This window comes from Aythya ferina (genome assembly GCF_964211825.1).
Source record: "Aythya ferina genome assembly, chromosome: 6".
Classification (NCBI taxonomy): domain Eukaryota; kingdom Metazoa; phylum Chordata; class Aves; order Anseriformes; family Anatidae; genus Aythya; species Aythya ferina.
In genome coordinates this window covers 10,638,119-10,651,406 of record NC_140303.1, presented here as the reverse complement: position 1 = coordinate 10,651,406, position 13,288 = coordinate 10,638,119, and the positions used below count along the sequence as shown (strand labels likewise).

Below are 13,288 nucleotides of genomic sequence, written 5' to 3'. Positions count from 1 at the left end.
TTCGATAAGGCCAGAAAAACCCACCCAAGCTTCTCCCCAGACAGAGGTCCCAGATGAGACAGGTGTGCCAATGCCCATCAGGCTGCTAGGTGAGCATGGGACACCTTCTCCCAGCCCCGTTTGGGTGGTTTTTCTTTTTGGAATATTCTGGCTGTTTGACTTATTTCAATACAGTTCCTATTTTTAGCTAACCCCGTTCAAATGACTGAGTGAATAGTTTGAGCAAATCCACATACTGATCAACACATTGTTAAAAAAATAATTACTGTTTAGACAAACAATGCAGGAACTGCTGGGTCATTTGTCTAGCCCTCTGCTGTTGCAGAGGACCACGTCATGCAGCCACTCCCACTGATGCATCAAGGGCCACCTTTGGATCACTCAGGCTCACTTTGGTTTAGCTAGCATGCGTAGCAGGAAAAAAATAAACAAAATAATGGCAAAATGGTATCAGCATGAGTTAAGCATTCACGTATTCAGGAGCTCTGCCTGGGTCCCATGCTGCCCTGCTTACAGGAACCAAACTGGCTGCACCCAGGTTTGCTGGAACCACTGCACCGTTACACTCAGATGCAGCACAGAAAATGCATTGCTGCCAGCCACAACACTCGCCCAGCAAATTAAAAACTGCTCCGTAACGAACAAGTAGCTGTGTGCTTGTACCTCTGCAAGGTACCTACATACTCTGACAGGCGTTGCCTGTGCAGCTTGCCCAGGGTGCCTTTCCCCAAGCCCCCAGCTAGGGCACACAGGGGCTCTGCTCAAACCCCACAAGCTGTGAAGTCCTCTCTCTCTTCCCCAGGTACTTTCGTATCTTTAGTAGTACAACTGCGTCCCGTTACGTTATGCCTCGTTCTGATCATCCATATCAATTGGATCTCTCTGATGTGTGCTTACTCCTGCAGAGAAAATTTTGGATTTTATCCAGACGTTGGAAAAATTTGCCCATTTAGATTGCCTGAGGCCGATAACCTTTCTACTGGAAACCTCCCATCTGGCTAGAAATATTGCTCCTGCGCTCTGCAGGGATGTGATTCCTTTGCAAATAACCCAATATTCTACTCCAGAAATGCAGAACTGCCTCAAGTCCTAACCAAGAAAAAATGAGCTCTTGTTCCAAATTACACACATAAATAGAATAGTCGTTAAATTTGTCTTTGGGAAGCGGTCAAAAATGGACAGTGTCAATGTATTTTATCCCCTGGAAATGAAAATACCCTATTTAACAGTACAGCAGAGAGATCTGTGAAAACACTACAGAAAGACTAGAGTTTGATGGCAAAGTTTTCTGCCAAGAGATTATTTGTATTATGGATTCAACAGTATGTGGGTCATTATGACAAAACGTGCTATTGTTTCTGTTTAAATGATTCCTTATTTTTCTATTTTCTCTCTTATTTTTCTCTAGTGAAACATTTTATGCATAAAACACAAATGCATGCATATTTTCCAATTAAAAAAAATATATATTACATTCTATACCATTATATCATGTCATATCATATTATCCTACCTTTGAGTAAGAATGACTTTCTGAGTGAAGATCAAATTCCATGCTGCAATGTAAATGCCTGTCCATGCTTTGGAATTGAGGATTAATATTATTTTTAAACAACAAAAAATATATTTTACAACAGCCCCTCTTTAAATGAAAATGCACCTTCATTCAGAGTACTGCTGACACAGTAATACAAGGCTGATGATGAAAAATAACTGGTTATTTCAATACTTTGTGCACAGTAAGCACTCCTGTCAACACAATCAAGTTCTGAGGCAATTATAAGAGGACTTAGTAAGGTGGTTATGAAATGCAACTGTAGAATTAGCAAATAAAAAGAACAGACAGTACTGGAGAATACATGTGACTAGAACAGAGGAAATCTTGCTAAGTTTTCGGTGAGAATTTGTGTTTTATGTAATAATTTTGCAATTGCACTTCTTTTTATTGCACATTTTGCCTTTTCTATGAACAGAACATTAGACCAAACTGCCGATCCTGTCCAGAAAACACGTGCATCGACCGCCAGTTGGTACTATTGGGCATCTTGTCTTTTGAATGAACACATCTGTGTTGTGTCACACATGCTATCTGGCTCCAGAACTGCAGATTTCAAAGTAAAATAAGTCTTACATAAAAAAATAGTTGGTAAAGGTTCCTACCAGAGTAATCAAAGGCAGCTTGGTTGGCAGGACAGGGGCCAGCATCCACGGACATGATGGGGACTGACTGCCGAATGTCCCAGAGCTTCAGCACACCACGGGAGTCACAGGAAGCGATCATATCACCCTGGTGATGGTGGAGACAAAACCAAGGCATCACTCTTGTATTTTTGAAAAGAAGAAAGCATGTGAATCAGGGCTGGATACCCGTGGATGCTAGATATAGTGACTGTATGTATTTAAGTAAATGTAAGTTATTATTTGTTAGGTTATCACGATCTCTTGAGCACTACATTGACTTAATACACACTGCTATAGGACTTCTGAAGAAAACACTCCCCATGCTGCTCCTCAATAATGATTAAAAAATGAAAATTAAAAAAAAAAAAAAAAAAAAAAAGTGACAGAAAAACTTTGATTATGCAGCATAGGAACAAATGCAAAAATCAAAGAAGGTTGGGTAAAGGATGCCCAAACATCTTTTTGGTTGGCTAATTCCTAACCATAACAGAAAGAAACCTCTAGCTACCCATATAAAAAGATCTACATTTTATTTAAACCTCCAATATAAAGATTTAAAATACCAAATCCCCAAACCAGCTCAACTGGTGTATGTTCAGAGTCATCAAAGTTTTTTCCTATTTGTGCAACGGTGCGAGAATAGATTAACAGATATTGTTTTGAAGGAGAATCGCAATGATACAGAACTGAGAATCAGGTGAAACACCAGCAAAGTGCTGCATCTGTGACTTTTGTTGTATTCAGTTAATTTTTATTTCTTTCATGTAAATAATGCATGCAAGAAAATGTGCGGGGTCATCTAGCAAATACGGGAATTAAGATCTGAAAATATCCACTGCCTTCTCAAGCAGAAAGTAATGGCCGACAAAATACTATCACGGTGTAAGTTTAATGAAATCTTTAGGTCCATTTGGAGGAGACCTAAATTGTCTAAACTCCATTCTAGCTTGTTACAGAGACTAATAGAGAGTAATACACAGAAACAAAGCAATCATTGCTTGGAGAATTCATTCAGCTGGCGATGAATAAGCTCTCAGCACTCGCTGTTTTGCAGGAAAGCTCAGTGACCAAACCAACACCATGTTATGGAGAACCTATTTGTTTAACTGTCTGTTCAGCTGGACCTGCTTAATTCGCTTTCATTTCACCCACTCAGCCTATACAAATGACAAGGTCAAGCAGGCCGAGCAGGAAACAAAACAAACAAAAGCAACAGATACACTCTGAATTACAGCAGGGTTTGAATTGGATCTCAACAAAGCAAATTTTGAGTCAGAAAAATAAAAAGCATCACCATGGATGCTTCCCTGTCCCTGACGCATTTCACAGACTCTCTCAGACTTTTCTGGGCTGAGCAGCTTAGTTTCTTCCCTCTCTCCTCCCCACCCTTTTTCAAAACAGGCAATTTGATAAATAACACCATTACATGTATACTTTGGTTTTAGAATATGTTTTCAGACTTGTTTTGGAGATGTCAGGCATACCTAGTTCACTGCCACAAATGCTCTTTAGCTGCAGCTTTGGTAGCTTAGCAGCTCCAAGTGAGCTCAGCTGAGGGCCCATCTGGACACGACTGCACAAACCCAGGCAGCACAGGTACAGCAGACCCCCCAGTGGGTGCTCTGCGACTCCTCCTTACATCAGCGGCATTCGTGTCAATGGATTTTGGATACATTTCTCTCTCAAGTGTTAGCATGATCCAGCTAATAGATCCTAACAGCACCAAGAATGCTTCACTGAAAAAAAAACTGCAAATATTGATCAGAGACGGTCCCCAAATGGTAGAGCTGACCTTGGCTTTCCCACTGACTTTGAATGAGAGATCATTACTAGCTGCCTCATTACGAGGCAAACAACCTTTTACTACTGGGTCTTCCTTCTGAGAATTAATTTCTGCCACAGGACCTGGCAACCACAAGAGAAGACCCATCCTCTTTCAATCTTGTGATCCTATTCTCTGCCACGTTTATTGTCTCCTGATTTTTACTCCAGATCAAACCTGTCATAGGTACCAGATACCTTGAACCACCCTAACCTGTTATTTTTTTTTGGAGGCAATTTGTGGACACACCAGAAGGAAGTAGCCCCCATGATCCTTGCACACACCACTTGAACAGAGAAACATGGCTTGGCAGCCATCTGGAGAAGATGGTCCTGCTCCCAGGGGTTTGTGATCCATCCTAGTAGCACGATCAACCAGCTCTTGCTGTCAGAAGTCTGCAGACTTTCCATCGTTTTCCTCCCAGATGCCTGGTATAAACACACTGTGCATAAAACGCAACGTTCAGCAGCACATTTTGCATGACCCGCATGAAAAGGCAGCAGAGCTCATCTGCAAAGAGTTAAGAAAGCGCAGGGCTCTGGTGGTAACACAAAGCACATGCCAACAGGTATTTTATCAGCCTCAGCATACTCTGCCCACAAGCTTATTAACAAATGCATCAATTACTGTTGCTACCTAGGCAGCTGCTGCACTAAAAGCATACCGCCAGGATTTTGTTAATGAGCCGGCTATTACATATCACTTCTTGATGCCATCTCTATCACATACCTTCTCTAAATCAAGTGAGCTGGAGATGTGGGATAACAGCTTCTCAATAGGAGCAAATAAACCAGGAATGTAATCAAGCTTAAGGACAATTTGAAGCTACATGCCACTCAGAGAAGAAGAAAGGGCTAAGTCACAGCTAAATGAACTCATTTGCCCCAGCCAGGGGCCATTTTCAAAAGCTTTAAAGTGGAATCCCTTTGAATTCTTGCACGAGCTTCTGGCTTTTTCAATCCTTTTGCAGTTATTATTTAGTTATTCACGGCAGAGCCCTCTGCCTTGCTCTTCGCATCCTTCATTTTGCTTCTTGCCGCACTAACATCTTTTTTAGATGTCTTTTTAATGATACATTTAACTGAACAGCTAGCTGGACCAGCAGGGCTGGATGATTTTCTGACATGTAAAAGAAGGAGACAATGAGATCCAAGGAGGAGATGTGTAAGAGCAGATTTACATTGTACTGATTTTAATTTACACTATGTTTTACACTGTAGCAGCCAAAGCTCAGTTCTGCTACTTTCCCTAATCAAAGAGCATGTCGGGCCATTCATAAAACTGGTAGGAGTTTCCTCCTAGCCTACATAATCCAGCTGGTACTTCTGTGCGTGTGCATGCTAAGTAATTAAAGAATTTACACAAGGATTCAATTAGTCTGGATTCAAAGCCTGGTTCTGTTCCAGGCTCCGCGGGACTTTGCCTTCACAGCTCCACCTCCTGACTCCTTCCCTGCCCACTTGGTGCCCAGCTTTGTGCTGCAGACCTCTGACAAAAGGGGTTCATTTGTACAGCAGAACCCCAATCTCAAACGGCACTCACAAACCATGGTAAAACATCTATGTGTAACCACAAGATGATATCTGCTGATCAGAAATGATTTATATCATTTCCATGAAAATTTTAAAGTCCTTTTTCCATCTTTTTTTTTCTTAATATACATTTTTCTAGTGAATATTATTACCTAGAGTAATCACCAGGGTACAATTGGGACAATAGAGACAAAGTGGGACTAATGGCCAGGTACAATTTAGTTTCACTTCCTGAAATGACTACAGATCAGTAAGATGTGAGCTGCAACAAGTGCTTTTACCTAACGTAGACTACAGTAAACGCCTCCCAGGAGTATTCTCCAAGTATCACTCTGAAGGCAGGTCAGTAGCTGTTTCATGGGCTTTCCTGAGTATTTTGGGAGGAACGGTGAGCAAACAAGCACTTTGCTTTGTTGGTTTGAGAACTTGTTGGGCCCTGCTGTGCCTGATACCATCCCAACGAGCTCGTTATGTCTTTGAGCTAAGCAAAAGGAGCCGGTCCTGCAGATGTGAAGCATGGATAGAAGAGGCCTTGCTGCAGTGCAAAAATGAACTCTGCTCCAAAAAAAATAAGAAGGCGCACACGTCTGACAGAGTCCCACGCTGAGCCCTCCCGTCCCACAGGCTGGAACGGGGCTTTCTGAGCAGAAGCAAGCAGGGGCAGAGGAATCCCAGAGAAGCCAAGCAGGGGCGGGTGAGTCTGCTGCAGTTTTAATAAGGAAAAGGCTTTAATGTCCAATTAAGCCAAATGAATTATGCAAAATATGATACAGATGGGAAAAAAAAAAATGCAGATGTGTTCCATTATTAGGCTGATGACTAATCAATCACCACCCATTTTTGAAGTATCAGGCTTAAATCACCCTGGTTTCAAATGAAAATAGCATCTTCTGAGAAAGAAATGGGATTACTTAGCCTGGCAAAACTACAGAGCTACATGGATTGCCACTTTGAAAGTGCAGTGGCACATCTTTAATAATTATTTTCACCAAGAGTGGGGGGAAAAAGGTGATTAAGGTTTATTTATAGGCAGCATCAGTTTTCCCATCTGCTTTTTTACTAGCTTTTTCCTTTTGCAGTTCCAACTTTGCATCATGATCAAAGCAACCAAAGACCATTCATGTCTTAAGGCAACTAAAGAAGATAAACATCTAGAGCACCAGCAACTAGGGTCTGGTTCTCCCTTCTTGTGGCTTTTTTTAAAGCTTTTAATAGACATCAGCTGGTGAGATGAGCTCTTCTGGAGGCGAGGGGAATCCAAGACATAGATGCAGAGAGCCTCGTCCCTGCGAGCTTCACGGTTGGTTCCCTCCAACTTCATTAGCAGATGTCAATGAACAACTCCTAATTTTGCACTGTCTGGTTGACTGCTAAAATTGCTACAACTCACTGTAAGAATGTGCTTGGCTATTTTTGCTGAACTTACTGTGATTACTGATCTATTACAATCCCTCAGCGTTATGATCTGATGTGTAGGTTTTGAGAGCGGGCTGACTGTGCACACCCTGGGGCAAGTGCAGCCTCCCTCTCACATCCATCTCGACGCGCGCTACAAGCATCGGACCAAGCAGGCAATGCAACATCTATTATTAGAAAAACATTACCGATTCAAAACCACAAGAATCTGCTCCAAGCTCTGTCTTCATCCCACTTAAAGAGCGGTATCAGAACCTACCCCACTACCTAGGAGGAGATGGCTGTCCTTTAGCTAGGATCCTTTATCCTCTGAGCAGAGAGGCACGTGGGGAAGCCCTGACCCAGGGGTGAGCACTGTTAATGCCAGCAACCCTGCACAGGAACAGCCAGGCAGGGCTCAGGAGCAGAAGGGAAATCTATCATGGAAGGGTAAAGAGGATCATAGATGTGTTTGCTTGGCATGGTCTGTGACCAGAAGCCTACTGCTGTTAGAAGTGGAGGAAAAGCAAACATATGGGGAGCTGGAGGAAGGATGTGGATGAGAGTCGCTGCTGATAAATCAACAGGTGTGTGGGCCACAGCATACTAAGAAGCTTAAAGACATCACGACAGAAAATTTTCATTTTTCCCCTTTTTCTCAGTGATGATTTTGAGACAAGGTGAGGAATATCCCAAAATGCCATTATTTTTAGATTAATTTTATCCTTTCAGACCATATGGAGACCCATAAAGAGCACACCCCTGTGTCCTAAAAAGACGTAGCTCCATTGAAAATAATCAAAGAAGGTGGCAGAACTTTGTCGCAGCCAAATTTCCAGCTCTACCAACTTTAAAAATAATGACAGATCATGGGTCTCTTGCTTGTTTACATGCACTCTGCAGGCTTTCCCCTTGCTGTGTGAAACAGAGGGAATCTCTCTTCCCTTTGCCACATCAAGTAGGAAGAAGTGCCTTGTGGTGTTTGAGGAGAACAACACATGCTAGGCTTGCAGAAACCCTTTGCATAAATTTACATATGAAACCCAAGATCACTGCACTCCCTGCAGAGTTACTGCTAGCCATAGTTGACATTGCACTTGAAACAGTACTGCAAAGAGAGCAATATCTTTTGCAGAGAGGTTTAAAATAATCAATTTTGTTTTTCCTTTTTAACCATCAAAGAAGTGCCTTTGAATTCTGGGAGCTGTGCAGTGAGAGGAAGGCATGAATGATAATTGCCATTACTGGCTTTTCTCGGTATTTTGAGTGCTACCATGACTAAACTGAAGCTAGGTGACATCATTACCTGATTAGATGCTCCCAGAGCAATATTCACATCAAATTCCGGAGGTATGCCACGTTCTTGTCCAGAGATTTTACTGTTGCTCAAGTATGAGTTAATTTTCAAAAACTGGGTAGTGTTCCCTGTAATAACGTTAATATAGAGATGTGACGCGTGACTGCAAAAATGCATAAATTCCTGGTAGTGCCAACAGAGCTGTTGCTGAAATTGTAGGACATCGGGTCTGAAAAATTAAGTGTGAGTAAACTGCATACATTTTTTTTCAGCAAATTATCAAAGAAATGTGTAAAAAAAAAAAGTTCAACTTAATATGCAACTATTTTGTCTTTGGGCTTTTTTTAAGGGAAACTAAATGCATAAAGAAGAAATATCAACAATACATAAAATGTATCGACAGAAGCTCACCCAACTCTGTGTTCTGGTAAGTGTATGAACGTTTCTTCCAGTTTCAAAGTATTTCAGGCAAAAGAATGATCAGTTCAACAAACTTCACCCCATTATTTCAAGAATTTCCTCACCAAAAAAATCAGCGAAATATCAAAATAGAACAATCTGCATGCCTCTCCCCGATGGATTTCAGCTTTGCATTCTCAATTATTTTCAGATTAAATCATTCTGATATTCAAGTACCTCCTCACAGTGATATTTATTCAACTAGAGACTAATTGCATCTTCGTAACAGAGAGGCTTGTCCATTTTTGGCCCAACTTTCATTCTTGCATAAAATCATTTAAAATCCGACTTTGGTGCCGTGTAAAGCTGCGCACTATGCAGCCATGCTCGCAGCCTCACTTGAAGCACCCTGCTTCCCTTTGGCCATTTGATGCAAACTGGGAAGACGCTGACGAGACCCCTTCCAAACACAAACCACTGATCTGAACTAAACCTACTCCTCCAAAATAAATTTCCTTTCAACCATTCTGAAGAGTTAACTTTGCACTGACACGCTTTGTGTTGGAAGGGCTCTTACCTCTCTGCATGCAGCCAAACCCATCCTGCCAGCAGCCTTCTGCTTCCATCTCACCATTTATTGGGAAAACTACCCTTGCATGAGGAAGCTACGGGATGGAGTGCAGGGATGGCAGCCTGCTTGCTCATGTGCTTTGGAGCATCGTTACTTGTGAAATATCACGTATGGAGGCAAGTTTGACTGTAATTCAGGTGGGAAATCGGATTTTCAAAAGCCTGGATGGATCTTGGTATTCTGGTTTTGTTTGTTTTGCAAAATGACAGCTTTAAAAAACAGCAATTCAAATGAAAAATGAATTATGCCGGAGCCTGGGACCCACAGTGTAAACCTGGCACATGGAAGTTGTGGTGCTGGGCCTGGGCCAGGAGATGTAATTTCTAAAAATTTTTATTCCTGCCATTGCAACTTGGGATATACAAATTAATACTTCTCCTCTAAGGAAGAAGGGCAAATCTCCCATGCTGCTCGCAGTTTTGCATGCTAAGCAGCGTTTGCTCCGTGGATTGTATATGCGCAGGGTCACATTCACTGCAGAACACAGAATTCAGCAAACAAAATCACATTAAAGGAGATAATCTCCTTTTCTTTCAATTATGCTCACAAGCAAGTGGACAAAACAGCGTATTTGTAAAGATAAAGTCTGAAAACATCAGAGAAAATACTGTACAGTCTTAAATAGCAGCTTCTCCTAAGGAGCTTTTTTTTTAAGGACCAGTCTGACCTAAAGCACACAGGTTGGTTTGTTTTGTTTTGTTTTTAGGTTCCTCAAAACCAAATTAAGTCAAAACTATTTAAAAACAATGCCACACTTCCTGCTTTAAACATCAGAGTTTTCTAAAATCCAAATGTCTGTGCATCATCCTTTTTTTTTTTTAATCATGAAGAGACAAAGCTTTTAATATCCAAAATATGAAAATATGACATTACAAGGGGCTAGGTATGCTATATACCCCTGAAGGGAAGTAATCAGTTTTTAAAAATTCCAGATTTAAAATGCTCAGGGAATATTTCATAGTGTTTAGAAATACAGTCAGAAATTTGAGTAAACGTATATTTACTTAGCAGAGAAGTGCAGAGTTAACAGATCAATTGCCTTGCTCCTGTAATAACGAGTATTAGGCATGGCACAAATGAATTTTGTGGCAGACTTCAGCAGAGAAACCCTCCCTGCTGGCTTCCTACCCCCTGTTCCTCCACCTGCACCATCCCTATGGGGTCCTGGAGCTCACGGCTGTTGTGATACATGGTTGTGGTACACAGGGCTTGTCCCCAAGCAAGTCCAGCTGTCTGGGTGTGGGGCACACACTGCTTTGTGACATGTTTTGCAAGACCTCGCAGAACAGAACAGCTCGTACCGCAAGGAGGGGACTGGAAGGAGCGAAGAGGATGGGACACATCTTACAGGCAGCGAGGCCTGAAAGGAACACATGCAGACAGGCAGATACACACCTGGTAATGCCTGGTGCCAGGGCAGGCTGAAAGTGATGTCTCTACAAATACCATTACCAGAAAAAAAACTAGGCTCCTTTTCTCCATAAGGCGCTCAATTATCCGGCAAGGCAAGAACAGGGCACAAGGCAGTGCTCTTCAGAGCTGAGCAGTGTTTGGGCGAGATGCTCTCCTTGCTGCTTCTTGGTGGCTTTGAAACACCCCCCTGGGTCCGGTCAGCAGGAGGGTGGAATGAAAGCACAGCTGGTTGAGTCCCAGCTTCTGCATGTTTTGTTTCAGTGAGCGTTACTGGATGCTTTGTGATGTACTGAGAGGACTGCAGGGTGACACCAAAGAGCAGCAGAAGAGATTTCTGGTTTCAAACACAAAGCCAGCCCCGCAGCGAACCAAAGAAAGATATAAACCCTGAGACAGGGGTGGGAGGTGAAGAACTGGGGCAGAAAGAGCTTTCACCTCACCTCTTACCACCAAGTGTCAAATGCTCCAAACAAAACAAAGAGAATTACATCGACCTGCGATTATTTTCAGCATTAGGGGTCTTGACAGGACTGGGTCTAAAATCTCAAACCAATAAAAATTACCTGGGGGGCAATGGAAAGGCTGCTTAACTCCACATTTCCTAATGCAACGTGGGCCTTGATTGAGCAAACTTAGAGGCAAACAGAAAGCAACTTGTTTTCAGAAGAAATTATCACTGTGAAATTGCTCCAAGAATAATCCAGGAAGCCATGTATTTCCTGGATAAGAGAGCAAAGAGAATGCACTGCCCTCAGAGCTCACCTCTGCCCTTCTGAGGCAGGCAAAGTGCATTCTCAAGGTGTGTCATATTTAAAAATCAGGTGTGGATTTTTTTCAATCACGTTGAAGTGTCTTTGCTAGGAGACTCTGCCTTTTTTTCATAGGAGACAGAATTCCAGCACCCTGGAAGATCCACCTCCATTCAAAGCAAAGCATCATGAATTTCTCTAGCCTCCTGCCCACGGTCAGATAAGTGCATAAACATGGGAGCTTCTGCTCAGACAGAGCTGGAGGACTTTTTGTAACTTCCAGCTGATTTGGGAGAGATATCCTGGCTTGTTTATCCAGCCTTCTACATTAAGCCTCTGGTATCAGAGCCAGATAGCAAGAATGTTTACAGTGATCCGAAGTAAAGATGAACCTACCCAAGGCTTCTGGAGTGCTTTCAGATCATCTTAGCTGGCCTACACACGACGGGTATAAAGCAGGGATGAACTTGCTAACTGGAGGGCTCTGAACAGCAATAGCATCAGAGATGATGGGAAGTGATTAAATAGCATGCCTGGCCAAGGAAGAGAGCATTCCAGGAAAATCATTTCCAAAAATAGGGAGGAACATGAATATTTCAGAGAATGGGCTGCGAATGTACTTTAGCACATTTTTCTGAGTTTTCCTATTATTGTAAGGAACTTTCTGCCAACTAATGAAAGGAGTATTTGGATGCAGATTCTGTTCTCTACCGTGACACAGACAGAATAGTTTTTTATTATTATTATTTTACTTCTCCGCTTTAAATGGGCTGAAAATGGTTAACTAATAACTCCAAAATCTTTATTTAAAATGTAATTCAGCTCTGTAATTATATTTCTTATGCATGGAGACAGAAATAAACTAGAGGAAGAACCCATTAGCCCCTTTGCATGTATAATTGAACACGTTTGATATTACTAGGTAACCTTTGCAAGTAACTGGCTTTGAGTTTATGCAAAGAGGTGAGCACTTTGAATACATAAATAACAATAAGAGCAGATACGTCTTTGATTTCGCATTCTGTTCTTTTCTTGTTTGTGTCTGTGAGATGCAGTCAGACATCCCTGGCTTTATTTGGCCATCCATAGAAGCATCAGAAAGATCTGACTTTTGCATCATTTGGGTGCAGTAATGAATAAGAACTGACATCAAATATCAATATTATTGGCCGAGCTAAATGGTAGCTGACATCAAACTGGACTGCTGAAGAAGTAAACAAAATTGAAATTTTGTTTTTGTTTAAAAACTGTCTGACATTATTTGTCCTTCAGTAAATCAATGGAAGAATGAGCTAAACCCTGCTCGCATGTTGGCTTGAGGGGGTAAAATGGGGCAGTTGCTATCAAGCATATTTTTACAGTCTTTCAAGTTTTCCTAATAGAATCTGTAATTCCAAATTTTCTTGTTTTAAGGAAACTTGGTAACCTCTGTAATGATTTTTTTTCACCTGAAAACATCAAACAAACACAGTGTGGCAGATACAGATGAACACAGGTGAACGATAATCGTACTTGTGTTTGAATACAAATCCAATCCGGGGAAATTTTGGTTTCCCAGGCAAGGTGTACTCACGCATAAGGTACATAAGGACTTTAGTGCACTCATAGCCTTTGAAGAGAATTTGAGCATGCACAGTAGCCTCTAAAAAATACATCCTTACAAGCACACATACATGTTTCTACTCAAAGGCTCAGCCCCCAGTGAAAAAGAAATAGCTGAACCAATTTTCTCTACAAAGTTAGTTGTGTTATGAGTGCACAGGAGTAAAAGGTGCTCTAACATTAAGGAGGAAAGATAAATTCTTCTACACCACTTCAATTCCAAAACAGCTGTATGGATGTAGCTCAGATTTTCCCAAATTTTCAACA

At 41.7% G+C, this 13,288-nt stretch overlaps 1 protein-coding gene across 8 annotated transcripts in view; it reads right to left on the bottom strand.

Moving 5' to 3' along the window:
• Positions 1-13,288, bottom strand: part of SPAG16 (sperm associated antigen 16) — a 394,440-nt gene that overhangs the window by 93,884 nt on the left and 287,268 nt on the right. For all 8 annotated transcript variants that reach the window (XM_084524434.1, XM_084524432.1, XM_084524435.1 and 5 more), the window contains one exon: positions 2,161-2,287. In XM_084524434.1, the coding sequence (XP_084380560.1) occupies positions 2,161-2,287 (127 nt within the window). The remainder of the gene's footprint in view (positions 1-2,160; positions 2,288-13,288) is intronic.